Here is a 21,238-nt window from a genome sequence, read left to right on the forward strand (position 1 = left end):
AGAGGTTCTCAAATGTGTTTCAGCCAAGGACCTCTTACAAGATAGAAAATATATCGGGGACCCCCTCATTCTGATTTGTGATTTTGGGCTAAGCTTAATTGTTCCCACGGTAACGTGCTTCACTTTTAAATTGATAGGTTTCTTACATTAGAATGTAATCCATGAACCATTTTAGAATTAAAGCATACAATATTTTCGTTGAACTATGAAGCTTTTGCAACGACAAAAAGTTTTTATTTTTATTTCCGTGAAAACTTTTCGTGGACCCCCTGGCAAAGTGCCACGGACCCCCATTTGAGAACCACTGGTGTAGAGGAACTTGGAAGACATTTTTCCAGACTTTTTTTGCTCAAGTCAAGACCTGGAAGCGATCACACTAATGTTCTAACATCCTCCAGACTGACCAGTACGGTTTGGCACTTCGCAATTATACATGTATATTATATTGACATCGTGATATAAAGACTAGATATGGTCTTAGATTTTGGATATGATAATATGACATAGTCTTTTCCTGTTTTTAACTCATTGAGTGCCAGCCACTTTTGGAGAACGGACGCTCCCAGTGCCAGAGTTTCAGAGCGCTTTCAGTGATTTCTCGAGGCCCACAGAATATTGTGTGATATTACTATGTAAACACCGAACACGCACAAAGAACAAGGAGACTATTGTATCATCAGCAAAAAAAAGTTTATTGATACCATTTTCCGTTCTTTAGTTATCAGCCGGAGAAGATAGGTCAAAAACAGCAAATACAGGCATTTCTATCTAGAAGCTGAGATATTCAGCCTTTTGTGAAATGCAGCATTTCAAGCACATTCACTGACTCTAGCTAATATTTTCTGATGTAGTGACGTGGTGTAGTTGTGTGCTGCCCTGGGTGCCCCACCCCCCTCTCCCCCCCTCAGCTACAAACTCCTCCCCACACTAGTAACACACAGCCTCACGCACCCAGCGTCTATTTTCGGAGTGCTTTTTGTGCGCCGCCTCCCAGGCAGCGCAACAAGGAGCATTTCCTTGTCGCGCTGCCGGACTGCAGGGAAAGGGTTGGCACTTCGGCGTCGGGTGCTGCCTTTCTGGCGGCTAATCGTGTGAAGAAACTATGCAGACAGACAGACAGAGGCAGAGGAGCTCAGTTGTGTGCGCGGATTGACTGCTGTTGCCAGGCACCGTCAGTTGCAGCCAGAGCAATCTACATGGCTCTGGGCTGCAGCATGAGCGCTTTCTCTTTGATCAGGGGGCTTTTTCAGGCTATATTTCGGACATTTCTCTAATCTGGAGAGCACTGTCGCCACCTAAGGGTTCTGTAAAATAGGTTAGACACATTCAATAGCTCCCATATTGTAAGAGGCGATGTAAGAGGCTTAGATCGACATCCCCCCGTCAAAAAACGCAATTGACGACTTTAGTCGTCATTGGCACTGAACGTTACTAAATCAATTGACGACTAAAGTCGTCATTGGCACTCAATGAGTTAAAGGCTGCATTACAGTAAAGTGATGTCATTCTCTGAACTCACCAGACTGTTGTAGCTGTTCTATTATTTGCCTTTAACACTGAGTCATTATATCCACATTACTGATGATTATCAAACATCTCTGTGTAAATATTCTGTGAAAGTGCAAATATCGCCGCAATATCGATATTGAGGCATTTGGTCAAAAACATTGTGATATTTGATTTTGTCCATATTGCCCAGCCCTAGTGACCAGCAGTGTGTTTGAGCCCTGATAACAGTAAAGGCAGAGCGAAGACAGGAAGTGTGTGTGTGTGTGTGTGTGTGTGTGTGTGTGTGTGTGTGTGTGTGTGTGTGTGTGTGTGCGTGTGTGCGCGCGCGTGTGTGTGTGTGTGTGTGTGTGTGCGCGCGTGCGTGTGTTACCCTGTAATTCTGCCCGTTGTGTCTGTGTGTGGTGCTTGGTCCTTCTTCAACAACCCTGTATGACAAACACACACATAAACACACACACACACACACAAGGTTGAACATACAATAATTTCGCAGTGCATTTCTCTTTCCAAGATAATCAGCATGGAAGACGACAAAGTGGGAAAGTTAAGTAAAAAGTAATTAAGTGCGTTAAAACACAAAAACTAAGTAAATAAAGTGAATATGTAAGTAAACCGGTACCTAAAGTAAGTCAACTCTGAGTAAGGACCAGTGATGTAATTTGTGCATGAATGACATCACTGGTCCACAACTTAACTCAAATCAACTCTCAAACTAAATAATACTGATTTTGTAATGATACAAAAGTGGTTGAAAATTGGCGGAGTGTTCCTTTAAAGGAGAATTTCGTTTTTTTTTAACCTGGACCCATCTCCTGGCATTAATTATGATTTGGCCACTCACCAGGCGATCTCCGCGGCGTTTCTGGCCGTCCTAGCATTGTTTTGACATCAATAGCGTCCAAGTCAGTTGTAAAATGGAGCTGACTTGGGGCCAAGTGTGAGCCTGTCTTTCCTGCATCTAAATAGCTATTTTTATTCCCGTTTTCGCCAAATATCGTCATAATCTGATCCCTCAAGAACCACCACAGTGATATTTCGCCAAAGGCTGTTTCCTGGAGTCACACAGGGATCAAATTACCTCAAACGTGATCTCGGTCACCAAGTCTCGCGAAGTCCCGCGATACTTTCCTGCCGACTGGCCAAGTACAGGAGGACGCTTTGCGGTGGTGGTTTTAGCGCAACCTATGTGGGGTTTGGCGTAACCTATGTGGGATTCGAAATAACGAAGGTTATGCCAAACCCCACATAGGTTGCGCTAAAACCACCACCGCAAAGCGTCCTCCTGTACTTGGCCAGTCGGCAGGAAAGTATCGCGGGACTTCACGAGACTTGGTGACCGAGATCACGTTTGAGGTAATTTGATCCCTGTGTGACTCCAGGAAACAGCCTTTGGCGAAATATCACTGTGGTGGTTCTTGAGGGATCAGATTATGACGATATTTGGCGAAAACGGGAATAAAAATAGCTATTTAGATGCAGGAAAGACAGGCTCACACTTGGCCCCAAGTCAGCTCCATTTTACAACTGACTTGGACGCTATTGATGTCAAAACAACGCTAGGACGGCCAGAAACACCGCGGAGATCGCCTGGTGAGTGGCCAAATCATAATTAATGCCAGGAGATGGGTCCAGGGTCAAAAAAACCGAAATTCTCCTTTAAGTATGTAAGTGAATGAGCATTTAGGCTAACTAACTAGTAACTCAATGAACAAACTACATAATCAAACAAATCAGTGACTCGGGCTTGTCGGCAGTTCCTCGGGTCACTTCTTGTCTCCTACCAGAGGGGGTGCTGGTCAACCTCCGGGTCGGACTCGTCGCTGCTGGGACAGACGGCCATGTTGTCGTCGCTCAGCTGGTCGAAGGGGCGCGGCGCCCGCTGGCTAATGCCCAGCGCCGCGCGCTCCACCTGAAACACACTGTCGTACAGCAGCTCGTACAAGATGGCTGTGTGCACACACACAGACACACAGACACAGACACACACACACACACACACACACACACACACACACACACACACACACACAAATATAAGAACCGGACACATTCAAAAAGACCTACTGACCCCAGGATCTGTTGTGGGTCCAGAGCCTCAGTTTGAGAAACACGTCATCACACACTCACACTGACAGACGGCAGCACTCTTCATACGGCCGATGGGATAAATACTGTCATAGTGGTTTCCATTCAGAAAGCACAACCGGACCTGAGGGAGAGAGAGAGAAAGAAAGAGAGAGTTTGAGGGAGAAAGAGAGAGAGAGGGAGGGAGGGGGGGGGGGGGGGGAGAGAGAGAGAGAGGGGGAGAGAGACAGAAAGAAGAGATAAATTTGGACTTTTAATTTGAAACGGAGTCAGACTCTACTGTGTTTGGTGATGCAGAATCAGCAGAAAAACCACATGTGTAAAATAACAACACATCTTGGAGGTCATTTATTAACAATGTCTGAATATGGTATATATATATATACAATGTATAAGATGGATTTGTTTCAAAATGTAGGTTACTGTGACACAGTCAACTGTCTGTCTTTAGCGCTACTCTCTACTCCAAAACACTGTGAGAAGAGTCAGCTGAACCGGAACAAAATGGAAGCTAATAGCTAGCGAACCCATCTGGGCACCCAGAGTCTATCAGTCTGACGCCTAATAAGACTCGGGGATAGACGGACCATACTTCTGGGTGTCCAGTGCAGAGCGGACGTCCGCGGCAAGAGTTCAGTCAGAAACGGACAGAAACGAGAAAGTAAACTGAGGTAGACAGAACCAATAGATTCTGACACACTTCTATGTAAAGTAAACAGAGGTAGACAAGAACCAATAGATTCTGACTAGAGATGCACCGATTGACATTTTCTTGGCCGGTTCCGATTTCCGATTTTTGAATAGTCTGACTTGCCGATACAGATTTGGGCCGATTCCGATTTTCTTTCTAAGAACAATAATTGACGGGTTATTTTTTGATTTTTTTTTTTACTTTGCTTTCATAGAAAATGTACATTCATGTCACATTTCTTATCATTTGCATGAGGTAGGACGATCTCACTCAAAAACATCTCAAAATAAAAGTGTTCCAGGTTACTGGACAGAGCTTTTCTTTTTTGTGTAAATACAATGAATATAAAACAATTAATTCCAGTATATCCCACAGCTATCATGCATTTACTTTTCCAAAAAGGTGCAACAGAACAGGGGCTCCAGATGGAAAGTAGCCTATGGCTAAATCTGTTACAAATAAATGAAAAGATGGGGACCGCACTCAAGGAATATCGTTTTTAATTTTCTTTTTCTTTAGCAACAAAACGTTTTCGGCCGTCCGGCCTTCATCAGTGTGCAAACTTTGCACAGTAGTAGTTTCTGACACACTTCTATGTAAAGTAAATGGAGGTAGTTTCTGACACACTTCTATGTAAAGTAAACAGAAGTAGTTTCTGACACACTTCTATGTAAAGTAAACAGAGGTAGTTTCTGACACACTTCTATGTAAAGTAAACGGAGGTAGTTTCTGACACACTTCTATGTAAAGTAAACGGAGGTAGTTTCTGACACACTTCTATGTAAAGTAAACGGAGGTAGTTTCTGACACACTTCTATGTAAAGTAAACAGAGGTAGTTTCTGACACACTTCTATGTAAAGTAAACGGAGGTAGTTTCTGACACACTTCTATGTAAAGTAAACAGAGGTCGTTTCTGACACACTTCTATGTAAAGTAATCGGAGGTAGTTTCTGAGACACTTCTATGTAAAGTAAACGGAGGTAGTTTCTGACACACTTCTATGTAAAGTAAACGGAGGTAGTTTCTGACACACTTCTATGTAAAGTAAACGGAGGTAGTTTCTGACACACTTCTATGTAAAGTAAACAGAGGTAGTTTCTGACACACTTCTATGTAAAGTAAACGGAGGTAGATTCTGACACACTTCTATGTAAAGTAAACAGAGGTAGTTTCTGACACACTTCTATGTAAAGTAAACGGAGGTAGTTTCTGACACACTTCTATGTAAAGTAAACGGAGGTAGTTTCTGACACACTTCTATGTAAAGTAAACAGAGGTAGTTTCTGACACACTTCTATGTAAAGTAAACGGAGGTAGTTTCTGACACACTTCTATGTAAAGTAAACGGAGGTAGTTTCTGACACACTTCTATGTAAAGTAAACGGAGGTAGTTTCTGACACGCTTCTATGTAAAGTAAACGGAGGTAGTTTCTGACACACTTCTATGTAAAGTAAACGGAGGTAGTTTCTGACACACTTCTATGTAAAGTAAACGGAGGTAGTTTCTGACACACTTCTATGTAAAGTAAACGGAGGTAGTTTCTGACACACTTCTATGTAAAGTAAACGGAGGTAGTTTCTGACACACTTCTATGTAAAGTAAACGGAGGTAGTTTCTGACACACTTCTATGTAAAGTAAACGGAGGTAGTTTCTGACACACTTCTATGTAAAGTAAACGGAGGTAGTTTCTAGGGGTGTCACGATATTTCGTCGCACGATATATCGCGATATCGAAACAAAAACGAACGAAAAAAATGATATCGTAAAAAAAAAAAAAAAACATTGCTCCTGAATAATAATAGAACAAATTTAGCAGAATCAACACGCATGAGTGAGGGGGTAGACTACTACTGGCATGGCAAAACAGCTCAAGGGGTACATAAGATTACATAAGTTTAGGGACCATTGAGCATGAGTTATTTAAGAAATAGTTTGTATACTTTATTTTTCTTTCACCATGCAACAAACATTTAGTTTGTGACAGTGTGACACATTCAATTGCAAGAGAAGCATTATCTTCCATGTTGTTTTCTAGTTATTATAATAACAATTTCCAAAAACAGCATTTGTTTTGTATTTTGTGTATTTCAAATGAAAGACTATTTTTCCAGTATTTTCCCAGGGCTCCCTTGAAAAGAGGTTTCGATTTCAACGGGACTCACATGGTTAAATAAATGATAAATAAATACATAAAAATTTACTTTTGTTAAAAAAAATATTGTTAAAATATCGTATCGTATCGTTATCGTGAACCTAATATCGTGTATCGTATCGTATCGTGAAATTAGTGTATCGTGACACCCCTAGTAGTTTCTGACACACTTCTATGTAAAGTAAACTGAGGTAGTTTCTGACACACTTCTATGTAAAGTAAACGGAGGTAGTTTCTGACACACTTCTATGTAAAGTAAAACGGAAGTAGTTTCTGACACACTTCTATGTAAAGTAAACAGAGGTAGTTTCTGACACACTTCTATGTAAAGTAAACAGAGGTAGTTTCTGACACACTTCTATGTAAAGTAAACAGAGGTAGCGGCAGACAACAGAGTCCGTCTCACCGTGTCCTTGAAGTTTTTGGCTGTGATGTTGACAGCAGGTTTCCCAGGCTCCTGGAAGATCAAGAAGTCCCTCCTACAGAGAGAGGGAGGGAAGGGGGGGGGGGGGATCATCTTCATCAAGTAACTTCATCATCATCACAGTGTCATATTTGTATTCTACTTCTTTCACGCTGTTCACATTGTTTTTCTTATACGCAAGAACAAGAACGAGCTTCCACCTTCGGTCAGGACAGTTGAATCACTGCCGATCTTTCGGAAAAGACTAAAGACACACCCTTTCAGGCTCCATCTGGGCCATTCTTGATCTAACTTCGTTCTCTCTTTCTAAAAAAAAAAAAAAAACTAACCCAAACTTGTACCACTAACCTAAACTTGTACCACTGCTCCTTCAGAAGTTGTAGTTATCATAGACTGTGCTCCATAGTAGATTGCTCTATTGCTGACAAAAATGTGTTATTGTAAGTCGCTTTGGATAAAAGCGTCTGCCAAATGACGTAATGTAATGTAATGTAACAAGATGCAACACGTTTTGGCACAACACACGTGTACAGTTTGTCGTGCTAACAAAAGCACCACTCAATTGAATTGAGAGAGAGAGAGATAAAGAGTAAGGGGGAGAGAGTTAGAGGGAGAGGGGTGGGGAGAAAGAAAGAAAGAAAGAAAGAAAGAAAGAAAGAAAGAAAGAAAGAAAGAAAGAAAGAAAGAAAGAAAGAAAGAAAGAAAGAAAGAGTCCCTGAATTGAAATGTGACGTCATCCAAACAAGTTCATTTCGTCTAACTGAAGTGAACTAAATCATTGTTCATATGGAAAGACTTGGAGTAGGTTATATATTTTTTGTCTGTCAGGTATTGACAAAAGGTATGTCACTGCTACATAAAGCAGCCGTGTGATACGTCACAGCAACATCACGTGACGTCTCTGCAGAAGATTGCAGGAAGCTCAGCAGTGTAAACTGTCAGGTATTGACAAAAAACATAACCTAGTCTTTCCATGTGAACAATGAAAAGTGACATGATTTACTGTCAATGCATGTTGCGCATTTGTGGTGTGACCGTTTTCAAGATGGCCTCTTACTTGTATATGACAGACAGAGCGTTGATCTCCACCTCTCCCACCCATTGCTGAAAAACAGAGAACACCTCCGCTAGTCAGACTCTTCACCATCACAGGCCCCGTTCACACCTGGCATTTAAATGGCCCAGTTCTGATCTTTGGCCCTCTGATCTCAGTAAAGTACAGGTCTGAACGCACCCAATGCTCATTGAGATCCGATCGCCTCAGGCCACCTTCGGAGGTGGCCTGGGCCTGGACATGTGGCTGGATTCCTCTGTGTGTCTGAACAACAGTCAGTACGTTTACATGCAGAGTTAAGGCGAGCTGTGGTTATAGCTTGATTAGGCTATTTACTTGGACTATTGTCCTTGTCCCAGTATTCACCTTATGTTCCAACACAGGGGTACTAGTGAGCAGGTAAAACAGACGGTGTTTTGAACAGGAAGTCATAACACAACTGGGTCAAGTGGGCGGGGCTACATAAGGTGAATACAAGCACGGGTGGGAAATCGATTTATTGGATTGCAAATGGTCACGTGCCGGTGGTCACTGGTCACCTCTGCCCAAGTCTTGTTACTCCCCCCCCCCCCGCCCCCACTTGTTTTCTTCTTCAAAGCAGGCTTTAAGCAGGGTTAGTGCTGACCTAGCAAGCTCACTTGAAATAGAGATCGTGAAGGTTCCCAAACTCCACATAAACCACACATATATATACACAAAGCTGCCCCTTGTTAGCTCAATACAGTTGAAACTAAGATATACCATTACAAAGAAAAATTCTAGCCACAGACTTAGCTACTACTTCAACGAACTTCACATTTAGCTTTAGCTAATCGCTCCCTGGCCGCTAAACATCAGTTCCTGTTGCCAAATCTCACGAGAGTGTGTTGCTGAGACAGAGACGGGTCTTGAACAAGTTTAATTTCTTTCGGTCTGAAAAATAGTGTCAGAATATTCAGAAGAGGCGGTCTTGCTTGAAATCCCATCGTCTTTGGTGTAGGGATGTCGACGGTTAACCATTAACCGTTTAACCGCCGACAACGTCATTGGTCGGTTAAGCATGTCGGTCAAACGGTTAATTTGCATATTAAATTGGCATACGTGTTGCCAATATGGTGTTTTTTTTCCCTCCTTCGCGGTAAGCAACAATGTTAACGTAGCCTAAGTAGTTACTGTAGCAGCATTATATAGGAATTAAAAGCTCCTGCCACTGCCAGAACAACATTCATTTAGAGAAAGGCTTTTCCAAATGCAAAAGCAGTGTGCATTGTCAGCACTGACTGTCTCTCTCACTGTCCGCCTCTCCCCCCGCGTGCGAGATGTGCTGATGTGCTCTGTGATAAACTCAGCTCCACACATGCGCCACACCCCCGCCTCCCCTCTGCTTTGACCAGACGGGAGAAGACGCCCTGCCCTGTGCAGACTACAGCGAGCCAGTCAGTCATGCTCCTTCTGTGTTCCAGCCGCTGTCATGTGTGTGTTCGACTTCCGGATCAAAGCCTGGCACTTTAGCGCAGTGGTCCCCAACCAAACAAAAATAAAAATCCTGCTCTCCCCAAAATTTCAATAAACCTTTATGGCATATTATTACAATACAGCAATACTGGTGTTGACAGTGTTGACAGTAATAGAAGATGCCAAATCATTCAAAACAATAAGCATTTTGCTTTTAGGAGCATTGTGCCAGCGTGCGCCGCTGTTCCAAAACGTGTCAACGTGTGTCGTTGCCTGGGAAACGCACATCCCATAATACAACTGTTCCATAATAGTATGATGATACTTGGGATGCCATTGCAAACAGGTTAGCTAAAAGTTTAGCGTCGCGAGCGAGGGCCCCCGCCGTTGCGGTCGAGGTACGTTTCGAAATCCCTCCAGGCCTGAACATTTTTCTAGGGGAAACACTGCAGTACAACACAAAAGGCTGTTATTTACCCTTTGTCGCCACCTGGTGAGTAAATATATATGTAACTAAAACCATTAAAATTGACAACCGGTCCGCGATGTATCTACCGGTCCTTGGCACAAAAAAGGTTGGGAGCCCCTGCTTTAGTGCGTGCGCTGATCGCCTCGTCCAGTTCCAGTCCGACTGGCCTGTAAACATGCAGGAGTAAATCGACTCCAAATCGCATTATCTGGGTGTGTTAGTGGGACTTTTATAACTTCCATTTCAGTCGAGCTAACATGTTTACATGCATTTCAAAAGCCCGGTTTTAGGCGGACTAACGCAATAATTTGATTTTTTTCAAGTGCATGTGAACGTACTGATCGTGCGTTCCTTTATCGCAAAATAACTGGGATGTGGAGGCTAAATGATGTCACATCCATTTTGTTAGCGTTCCATTTGCAGAAAAGTTGAGCTGGGAAGTTCACTGTTCATTGGTCAGATCCAGTCGCTAGCCAGGCTAGCCATTGTTAGCAATAACAGTTGATAACAAGGCATTTCACGGCATTTTGCGCATACAAACACTGCAGCCTCATGTCCACACAGATAGAAGTTAGGCAGTGCTGTGTGTACAGCTGATTTAATGAGACACAAACAAAACAGAAGTGCTAAACAACATTACTACAATTACTACTACTGTTGTTGCGCGGCGCAGCAAAGACAGCTAAATATACTAAATATAGCATTTAGCCGTATTTTTTTTGCCTGACACAGCACAACGCTGAGGAAGGGTCTTTGACTGAAACATTCGTTGTCTGCTGCCCAGGTTTGAGGAAATAATTAAATCTATGAAAAGACATTTGGAGTGCTGGCTTCTCTCTTCACTGAACTCTTTGCTTGCCCTGCACCCAGTGAGTTTTTAATCCATTTTGAGTGTGCTCGCTAGGGCTGTCACTTTTTCCCAAAATAAAGTTTGAACGAACTTTAATTGCCTGCAAAATGTTCGAATATATTCGACGTTTTTTGGTTAATTAAAAAAAAGGGGGATTTTTTTTTTTTTTTTCAGTCCAGGCCACCGGGCATCGGCCCGACGTGTTAGCTTGGACGCTCACAGTCACAACACTGCCTCACAAACTTGGCTGCATCCAACTCGAGACAACTTTTCAGACCCTGGAGACAATCTTTCTCAGAAGAGACTAACGCGACAAATCTGGAGACTTTTTCTAACATGGGATTAACATTACCAGCAAGCAGCAGTTGGTTAATTTTGGTTATTAAAAAAAAAAAAAAAAATCGAACAGGTCAATTATACATTCGAACATGCCCTCCTCCCCCACATTCAAAATTAAATTCGAATTTCGAATAAAAAGTGACAGCCCTAGTGCTCGCTACGCGTGTTTTTCTAATAAACAGATTGCCCCCACACAGCCCCAGTGTGAAGGCAGTCACACAGATCCAGAATGAGCAGCAGGTGTCAGCTGTTACCTGCGGGTCCTGAAGCTTGATGAGATATTCCTCAAAGTCTCCTTCAATGAACTGGAAGACAAGAGACAGAGGTCAGAGGTCAACCCACCCCATACTAATCCGAACAATAACAATGGTGGATTTTGTCCGTTAACAAGCGAGCCTTTGTTCCGGCAGCAGAGGTGTGTGATAATGCATTCTCATCTGTTGTGCGTAACCTCATGAGAAACAACTATATCATCGCTGTCGCGGCAGGACCCCGAATATCCTTTTTTTTTTTCAGATTTTTTTTTTTTGTCATGAATCAATGCCATTGGTCACCCTTCACATCTCTGTGTGGGTTTTACCAAATGCAACCAATGGAAAAGCATTCAAACGAGCTTGTGAGTAATTCTCGTAACGCCATTCGCCCTCAATCTGTCAGTCAAACCTCAAAATTCCTCCCCTACCTCCGTCTGTACCCCCCCCCCCCCACGCAGGACACTAAACCCGGAAAAGTCACACGGCAGACGTGCGGTGTATTTCTGATATCGTTTTGTTTAATCCTGGCTTCCTCTGACGTGAATAGATCAATAAAATGTTTTCCAGTTATTCCTAGGCTGCAAACTTGTTTCAACATGCAAATCCGAGTGGTTTCTGACGAGAATAAAGTAACGTTAACGTTACGTTACGTCAGACTGTTCTCATCCCCATGGCAAAGCCTTCCCCTCGGCCATGAGAGGCTGAGGAGCACTGCTGCACGGCTGCGCGCGCCCCCGCGGCCCGGAGCTTGCGGCTCGTGCATGTGCATACCAGAGGGGAGGCGGCCATCAGCGCCTGACTGGCCGGGAGAGAGTGCTTCCAAGTCGGACTGATAATATAAACAACATCATTTGAGCTTATCCAGGTAAGATATTAATAAAGTAATGACACATTCAGCGGGAAACTAACTATAATTAAGACATGTGCCAACTTTGACGACGTTTGGTTCAGTATTTTAAGAGCAAACAGGTTTTTTTAACTTCCTGAAAAGTTGCTGTTTTGGAGATTCGAGGTCCTGCCGTGACAGCAACTAGCCTGGTAAACCAGCCGGTCACGTGAACTCACATTTCATTTCGTTCTTCGTAACCTGTTTGCTCTTAAAATACTGAACCAAATGTCGTCAAAGTTGGCACATGTCTTAATTATAGTTAGTTTCCCGCTGAATGTGTCATTACTTTATTAATATCTTACCTGGATAAGCTCAAATGATGTTGTTTATATTATCAGTCCGACTTGGAAGCACTTTCTCGCGGCCAGTCAAGCGGGAGAGAGTTGCATACTCATGCACGAGCCCCCAAGCTCCAGGCCGCGGGGGCGCGCGCAGGAGCAGCAGCATTGACCACCGCCTCTCATGTCCGAGGCAGGGGCTTTCGCATGGGGTGAGAATAGTCTGACATAACGTAACGCTAATGTTACTTTATTCTTGTCAGAAAACACTCCGATTTGCATGTTAAAACAAGTTTGCAGCCTAGGAATAACTGGAAAACATTTGATTGATATATTAACGTCAGAGGAAGCCAGAATTAGTCAAAACTAGAGCCCGACCGATATTATCGGCCGATATTGGCGATTATCGATATATCGGTATCGGTTAAAAAAAAAAAATTATCGGCCGATTTTTTTTTTTTTTATATATACCGGTATATATATATATATATAAGTTATAGACAGCATGGACAGCATGTTGTGTATATTTGATATTTTTTCTTAACTATTTGTTCTATTGTGTTTTTGTATTTCTAGTTATTTATAATTATTAAATTCCCAGTTAAGTTTACTGTTTCATTGCATTGAGTTTATTAATAAGCTGTAAAATATCCTGCCTACATCACATATTTCAATTCATGTCAACTCAATCATATCTTTGTCAAGTGTTTGATATTTGAGGGTTGCTGATGTGGTGCCTCCTCTGGTCGTTAAGGGCGCCTGTTCGGAGGGAGGGGAACTCGTTGGAATATCGTGATCCTCCCACGTGCTATGTCCTACCGGTGAAGCTTCCCCTGTCAGGTGAAAAGAAGCGGCTGGCTAACTGCCCATGTGGAAGCATGGAGCCAGTTTTCGGCTCTCCCCAGATCGGCAGAGGGTGGAGCAGCAACCAGGATAAATAAATAAAAAATTAGCACTAATGGGGGATTAGCACTAATGGGGGATAAACATTTGATGATAAAAACAAAAATAAAATAAAATAAAAATATCGGCCGATATTATCGGTATCGGTAATTTTTTATTCCCTAAAATCGGTATCGTATCGGTTTCAAAAATCCCATATCGGTCGGGCTCTAGTCAAAACGATATGAGAAATACACAACACGTCTGCCGTGTGTCTTTTCCGGGTTTACTGTCCTGCGTGGGGGGGTACACACGGAGGTAGGGGACGAATTTCGAGGTTTGACTGACAGATTGAGGGCGAATGGCGTTACGAGATTTACTCACAAGCTCATTTTAATGCTTTTCCATTGGTTGCATTTGTTAAAAACCACACAGAGACGTGAAGGGTGACCAATGGCATTGATTCATGACGAAAAATAAAAAAGTGAAAAAAGGCACATTCGAGGTCCTAGAACGACAGCGACGATATACTAGAATTATTATAGATATTGTATTACTATAATAGTATTCTTATACTACATTTTAGATGAATACTAAATAAATATCCCAACAAATCTATACCATATAGGAATATTATAGTGATAGGCTACTACAGAAGACGAAGATAGCATGATATGATCACTAACTCACTACTGAGTTACTACACTATAGTGATTTGTCGTTATGTCAGACAAATAAAAAAATTAAATGGCTTGACATGAAATTAGATTCAAAAAGCTACATTGTTTAAGCATGAATAATATTCAGAGACATCTCACGCTTAGTATGCGACTAAAGACTCATTCGTGGGGAAAGGTATCCTCTGCATGTGACTTGACACATTGTCTTTGGATGTGAGCTACATGTGAGAGTGTGTCAGACTTTAGTTTTTCCAAAGTTTCCTACTGTACAGGGCTTTCCACACTGCAGCTTAGCTAAGGGACTCCGTTAACATAATCCTAGTGAGCTGTTAGCTATACACATCCATGGCTAAGATAGCCCTGAGCTAAGAGGGCTAGTGTGAAAAAAAACAACAACACTGACAACACTTCATCACTAAATGAACCAAGACGACAGGTAGGGTCGGGTGGGGCAAACTAATGATATCGGAAGCCTAGTTGCGGGGAAAAGTGAACGGTGGTGGCCTGTCTAGAATGTATGTAGAAGGCAAAATGATGGCAGTGCGCATGGACTCTGTTTCCAGGCAACTCGGTGATTCTCGTCAAACTTTGTCTTTAAAAAATGAACAACCGCTCACTTTTCCCCGCAACTAGGCTTCCGATACCATTAGTTTGCCCCGCCCGACCCTACCTGTGACTTCAAAGTGCAGGAATAAGGTGAGTTTAATGCCCAACACAGATTGTCTAACGAAAATCGTCTGGTCGATGAGAGGGCTCTTACTACAGTGAAGTCCTGAGACGAACAGAGACGAAAGAGCCTCAGGGTAAATTCCAGGCTGGATGTAAAGGGGAACTCTCCTATCTCTCTGGCCATCTGTTATTTACACACACATACCGCCTCATAGCTCTCCCTGTTCCTCTTCAGGAAGTCCACACACTTAGCTCGAACTTTGGTATGCAGGTTTTGACAGAGCAGCACCTGAAGGGGCAAAGGTATAGCCTGATCACTCCATTATACAAACAGAGACAGACAGACAGTTTGTCCCCTTGAGGAAATTCCGGTGTCCAGGGTTAGCAACACCCACCCACACACACACACACACACACACACACACACAGAGTACTACAGAGTTCAAAGCTCAGCAGTTGTGTTACTGTATATAATGTGAATATATCAGTTTCAAAATAAAAGCATGGCTTGAAAAAAGTTGCATCGGTGTCAGAACACCACCAACACGCCCACCTCCTTCACGAGTTCAGCTCGGTTTTAACTAGGTTGACGTCTCAAAATGCTTTAATATAATCTTGTCAATCATCAGTGTTTAGTAGCTACGTATGATCGCCGTTAGTATGGGGTGTCAGTTGGCAAACAAATGAAGCTAACGGCTAACATTAAAGATGACACCGACGACAGAGGCAAACCGCTGGCTAGCCTGCATCAGCCAAACTTTAACGTAGACGCACTTTCCCCTCGTGTTGATATGGTGTTATAGCGTTCGTTAACGCCAGGTTGTCTTAAAACCGTACCTGTTCGGCGACAGCTCGGAACAAGCAGGAGCCGTCTTTGGCGACCTTCTTCCGCTGCAGGCCGATGGATTTGAGGTAGTCATCCATCGCCCTCTCTGCCCCGCGCTCCTCGCTGCTCTGCTGCTGCATGCTGCCACCGCCATCCATGCTAGCAGGCTGGCCGCTAACGCTAAGCTAGCTATAGCAACAAATACCTGCCAGCGCGTTTGACAGATAGCAGGTCAACTTTTAGGCACCGCCCGGCTACAAGTTGTAAATACCGTCACGGAAGCGCGCTAAATAACGACATCGCTTGTCACATGAACGACTGAAACTAGAATCGCGGGTTATTGGTTTCGTTTTCCATGAAACCCTGCTGATCTCATGCAAAGAGGCTGGTCCTGATTGTCAGAAAGTGAAAGTAGCAGCCAGGCAGCTAGTCTGGTTGTGGTTGAGCACTTTAGCGACACGCCCCCTTCTTCCTCTGTCTCTGGAGGAGTGTGTCAAGCTAGACACAACAACCGGACACAACGTACCATTAGGCCTTCCTTCTTGGTTTAACTTTCAAAAATAAACCCCTCAGCAAAAAAAAACAGTCAGCCAGAATAGTAAAATATGACTTTAAGTAATTGTTTTTGTCGAAATAAAACGAACCACTCGCCTGCAAGAACCGGTCTACCCGTAACGTTCGAAATTAAACCCTCAGCGAGTCAGTCAGAAATGCGACCTCCGGTCTAACTTTCAGAATAAAACCAAGATCGACGAACATGAACAAAGTGAAGACGAATTTAAGGAGGAATATATCCAGGAGCTGGAAAGGGAATAGATTTTGCAGTCTTTTTTTCAAGGGGTGTGTTGGTGTTTGATTCGTGGTGCGGCGCTGCCTGCCAGGCATTAGAACTCCGTGGCAATAAATCAGTTCACCAGCAATTAGTTACAAAACACGGTGCGGACAGCGGATCATCCTGTTGAAAACACCGCAATGTCCCGCCCGCTGTGGGCTGCGTCAAGCCACACAGAAACAAACAGAGTAGTACCGGAAATAGATTTACCTTCACAAAAAAGGTCACAATAGAAGTTACGGATGGGGGGGGGGGGGGGGGGGGGGTATTGCTGTAGCAGCACAACACATATCACATGATCATAAATAGATGGTAAAAAATATTGTTGTATGATGGTGTATGGACCGTATATGTTGAGGCAGGGGTCTTAGGGGCACTTGACCTAAAACACCCTATAGTGACCAGCAGTGTTTGAGCCCTGATAACAGTAAAGGCAGAGTGAGGTGTGTGTGTGTGTGTGTGTGTGTGTGTGTGTGTGTGTGTGTGTGTGTGTGTGTGTGTGTGTGTGTGTGTGTGTGTGTGTGTGTGTGTGTGTGTGTGTGTGTGTGTGTGTGTGTGTGTGTGTGAGAGAGAGAGAGAGAGAGAGAGAGAGAGAGAGAGAGACAGATTTCTCAACAGAGGGTACAAAAAAGGCCGCTTCAATCTCCTCACACAGATTGAGTGTCACTCTCAACACCACCAGGCCCAGAACCACAGACAACAGGATTACCTCTGCTATTCAATACTCACCACTGGCAAAAGATATGTGTGCAGCTATCAATAAACACTGGCATCTTATTTCCACAGACCCAGCTCTAAGAGGACATCTGGACCAGCCACCCCGGATCGTTTTCAAACGACCCGCCAACGTCAGAAACATGTTAGTAATCGTGCATTCCTTTATTACTGGGAACTGGTAATCTTACGACTTCAAAGGTCTTGAGCTGGGACGGTGACGTCACCAGAGCTGGTATTTCCCATTCCAAACTCGTAGGAGCCTCAGCAGCCCCGACCTCAAAAATCAAAGATCGCTGCGTCGTGCAACAACAGTAGTTATAATCATAGTAATATTGTTTAGCACTTCTGTTTTGTTTGTGTCTCATTAAATCAGCTGTACACACAGCACTGTCTAACTTCTATCTGTGTGGACGTGAGGCTGCAGTGTTTGTATGCGCAAAATGCAGCGAAATGCCTTGTTATCAACTGTTATTGCTAACAATGGCTAGCCTGGCTAGTGACTGGATCTGACCAGTGAACAGTGAACTTCCCAGCTCAAGTTTTCTGCAAATGGAACGCTAACAAAACGGATGTGACGTCATTTAGCCTCCACATCCCAGTTATTTTGCGATAAAGGAACGCACCATAAGAGTGGATTGTCCACCCAAACAGCCCACCCACCCCAGCCACCTTCCTGCCACATGTAGAACCAGGAAACTACAAATGTGCTAATTGCCAACAGTGTAACTTCACTCATAAAACCCATCAATTCTATCACCCGCACACGGGCAGAGCTTTGACCATCAAAGGCATCATCTCTTATAAAACCAACCACGTGATATACATGCTCAAATGTCCCTGCGGCCTCGCCTACATAGGCGAAACCTCCAGACCTCTGAAACAGAGAATCTACTGTATATGATTGAGGTATGATGAACACTCTCCTTTCGAAACATGAACTTTTCTGGATTGACCCTCTTGACACCCTGTCTGTCTCCCAGGAGCCTCAATGAGGACATGGACATCCGCCCCTTTCTGTAACTAAGTGCTACACCACTACACTTTTTTTGTGTATCATTATCTGAGTTGTCTGTTGTGGTCTTCTCTCTCTCTCTCTCTCTCTCTCTCTCTCTCTCTCTTTAAGGAAAATATATCTGTAAGAAACGTAATAATGTGGAGGTATATGGACATGACACATTTCAAACTGTGGCAATGACCTATCCACTGACTCACTCACTGACTGACTGACTGACTGACTGACTGACTGACTGACTGACTGACTGACTGACTGACTGACTGACTGACTGGCTGAATATGAGGATTTGCTGCCTTGGACTTGGAGTGAGATAATTTTAATGGCAACATATTTATATTAATATCATGGAGATACTAAAGGCTTCTGAACAAATTGTGACAAAACACTATGAGACTGAAAATGGATTAAAATGCGTTGAGTGTTTATGGTTAGGTTGCTATACTAATGTGCTGTGCACTTATATTTGCACAGCTGTCCTTTTTAAGTTTATGTCTGTGATTGAGTTGCATGCAATGACTGAGCTCAGGATGGATGTTTCTTTTTCCTTTTACCGTTAACGTATAGCCTACTTTTTTCATCTTCATTGGGTAGCCTATGGAAGAAATTATGTGTAAAATATCTGCACTGCACCAAACTCCCATCAACTTGTTGAAATGCCAATAACTGTAATTGAGTTCAAGGTGACTTTTGAACTAAAATCATGGCATAATATGAAAGTGGACTAACTAAAATCATACTAAACCTCTTGCGTTTTTGTCAACTAAATATTCACAAAAACTAGGCTACTACATTATGCAATGACTAATCTTATAAATAAATAAATAAATAAATAAATAAATAAATAAATAAATAAATAAATAAATAAATAAATAAATAAATAAATAAATCTGTCAAACATCTATGACTAAAACCAAAATTAAAATCCTTTCCAAAATGAACAGCGATGCTATGATGTTCAAACCTGTTCAAACTATGCTAATATGGCTTTTATTTTTGGAAACCACTGACCGGAAATGCCCTGTTTCTAATTGTGGCGGTCTTGACGCTGCTGTTGTTTTGGGGAGCCTGGCTGTGGAAGGAAAATAAGGTTGGTTAAACTACAACAATACTCACTTCTGTTTGTCTGAATTAAACACGAAGCTTCGGTGAATGTTAGCCGTTATCTAAACGTTTGTCCCCGCTTGTTAAAATGTAACCAGATTACGATTAAGATTAGCGAAGCGTCCAAACTTTTCGCTCTTTTGTGTGTCCCAGCCTGGCTGCTTCAAGGCTCGAGTCAAAAAGTTGAGATTTGGACCTTAGAGAGACCAAACCGACGCTAAATACAGTTTCATTAGTTAATTAGTTAGTTGATCTACATGTTACATGTTTTAAATACCCCGACAGAAGCCTATGAGATGTGAATCCCTATATGGTCGAAAAGATAAATAGTAAGTAGTGCAAAATTGATCAAAGCGATGAAAACATGGCGCAAAATAAATGTTTTTTTGTGTGCAAAATAATATAATTAATTTGTCTTCATATTGGTTGCTGTTGTTGCCTTAGTAGAGCTGCCATCGATTCATCGATTATATTGATCGCTTACTATTTTGATAATTGATTATTGGTTTGAGTCATTAAAAAAAGTCACAATTCTCTTGATTCCAGCTTCTAAAATGTGAATATTTCCTGGTTTCTTTACTCCTTTATGACAGTGAACTGAATATCTTTGGGTTGTGTGGACAAAACAAGACATTTGAGGACGTCATCTTGGGCTTTAGTAAACGCTGATTGACTGATTGATTTTTCACCATTTTCTGACATTTGATCAGGGATGCAAACGAGTCACCTTTAGGTGTAGTCACCTATTCCATCCCAAAACAGGATGATTTCAGAGTGGTTTTTATGTCTGCCCTGGTATCTGTCACCTCTCTCACTCTCCATCACTTTGCATCCCTGTTTTATAGACCAAAAGCCACTAATAGATGAATCAAGAAAATAATCGTCGGATCCGTCGATGATGAAAATAATTGTTTGTTGCGGGCACGAGATGTTAGTGTCTTTGCAGGGATCGCGGAACCGCCCGGGCCACCCGGGCCGCGGCCCGGGTACTTTTCAGTTCCCAAAAAAAAAAAAAAAAAAAAAAAATTTTTTTTTTTTTTTTTAGATTTTTTTTTTTTTTTTTTTTTTTTACAATTAAACCTCATTTACTTATTACACTCGACTGGTTGTTTTTCAGATGTGATGTGAATCTAAAGTGAACTAAACAAGTCAGATCCACTATAAATGTTTTTCAGTAGATGCTGTGATGTAGCCACAAGAAAGGTGCAATATTAATGTTTTTCAGGAGATGGCGATGTTGCTAGCTATAGGTTCTAAACAAGAAATGTGGTTCAAATGTTTACAGTAGTTTTCCTTTCTGGCTGCACTACAATGTTACAATGCTGTGAGACAGGCCCGGCGTTGGAGGGGGGCCTGACCGGGCCGGGCCCCCCATTCCCTAAGCTGGCCCCCCCATTCAATTTTTTTTTTTTTTTTTTTGTGTGTGCTAAAAACGTTTTTCCGTTTTTCTGTTTTAAAGTTTAAAACGGAATCTGGCTGTCATTAGGCATTGATTAACTGAATGCTATTGCTAACTGTTACTTTGAACCTCCATTTGCAATGATTCTGGCTGGATATTAATTAACTATTGTAAATTTGTCACAATGAATGCAATTTGTGCACAATGTGTAAATACATTTAATATGAATTGTTTAGGCCTATTTGTAAAGTCACAACACATTAGAGATGTGTGTAGTTCCTCATAGATTTAGCCTCTTCCTTTTGCTCTCAAATGCACCAGTTTGACGAATTTTACTTTAAAATGTACAAAATCTTCTTCCGGGGGAGAATCCCCCCGGACCCCCCTTGGCCCCCCCAAGCTAGGGGCAGGCCCCCTCTGTAATTTGGTTCTGGAGCCGGGCCTGCTGTGAGACGGAGCTAAACACAAAAGATGCAATATTAATAGTTTTTCATGAGATACTCAGTATTTAATATTAATACTAATACTAATAATAGAAAAGGAGAAGATACTGAATAATGACATCACAACAGTATAATCCTAATGTTAATTTAAAATTAAATATTCTTCTAAATATGGATAAAAGTCCAAAAAACATAAAATTTTCTTCGGCGCTGCCGAGATTCGGGGGGACACGCCCCCCCGAC

The 21,238-nt window shown here is 42.4% G+C and overlaps 1 protein-coding gene across 1 annotated transcript in view; it reads right to left on the reverse strand.

The window, feature by feature from the left end:
- The window catches only part of otud4 (OTU deubiquitinase 4), a 45,780-nt gene extending 29,985 nt beyond the window's left edge, over positions 1-15,795 (reverse strand). The window contains exons 1-8 of the mRNA XM_083640281.1: positions 15,500-15,795; positions 14,868-14,951; positions 11,265-11,315; positions 7,922-7,968; positions 6,847-6,919; positions 3,637-3,718; positions 3,291-3,456; positions 1,880-1,934 (exon numbers count right to left, since the gene is read on the reverse strand). Coding sequence (XP_083496407.1) covers positions 1,880-1,934; positions 3,291-3,456; positions 3,637-3,718; positions 6,847-6,919; positions 7,922-7,968; positions 11,265-11,315; positions 14,868-14,951; positions 15,500-15,646 — 705 coding nt within the window. The 5' untranslated portion in view covers positions 15,647-15,795. The remainder of the gene's footprint in view (positions 1-1,879; positions 1,935-3,290; positions 3,457-3,636; positions 3,719-6,846; positions 6,920-7,921; positions 7,969-11,264; positions 11,316-14,867; positions 14,952-15,499) is intronic.
- Between the last annotated feature and the right edge of the window lie 5,443 nt (positions 15,796-21,238).

This window comes from Poromitra crassiceps (genome assembly GCF_964638095.1).
Source record: "Poromitra crassiceps genome assembly, chromosome: 7".
Lineage (NCBI taxonomy): Eukaryota > Metazoa > Chordata > Actinopteri > Beryciformes > Melamphaidae > Poromitra > Poromitra crassiceps.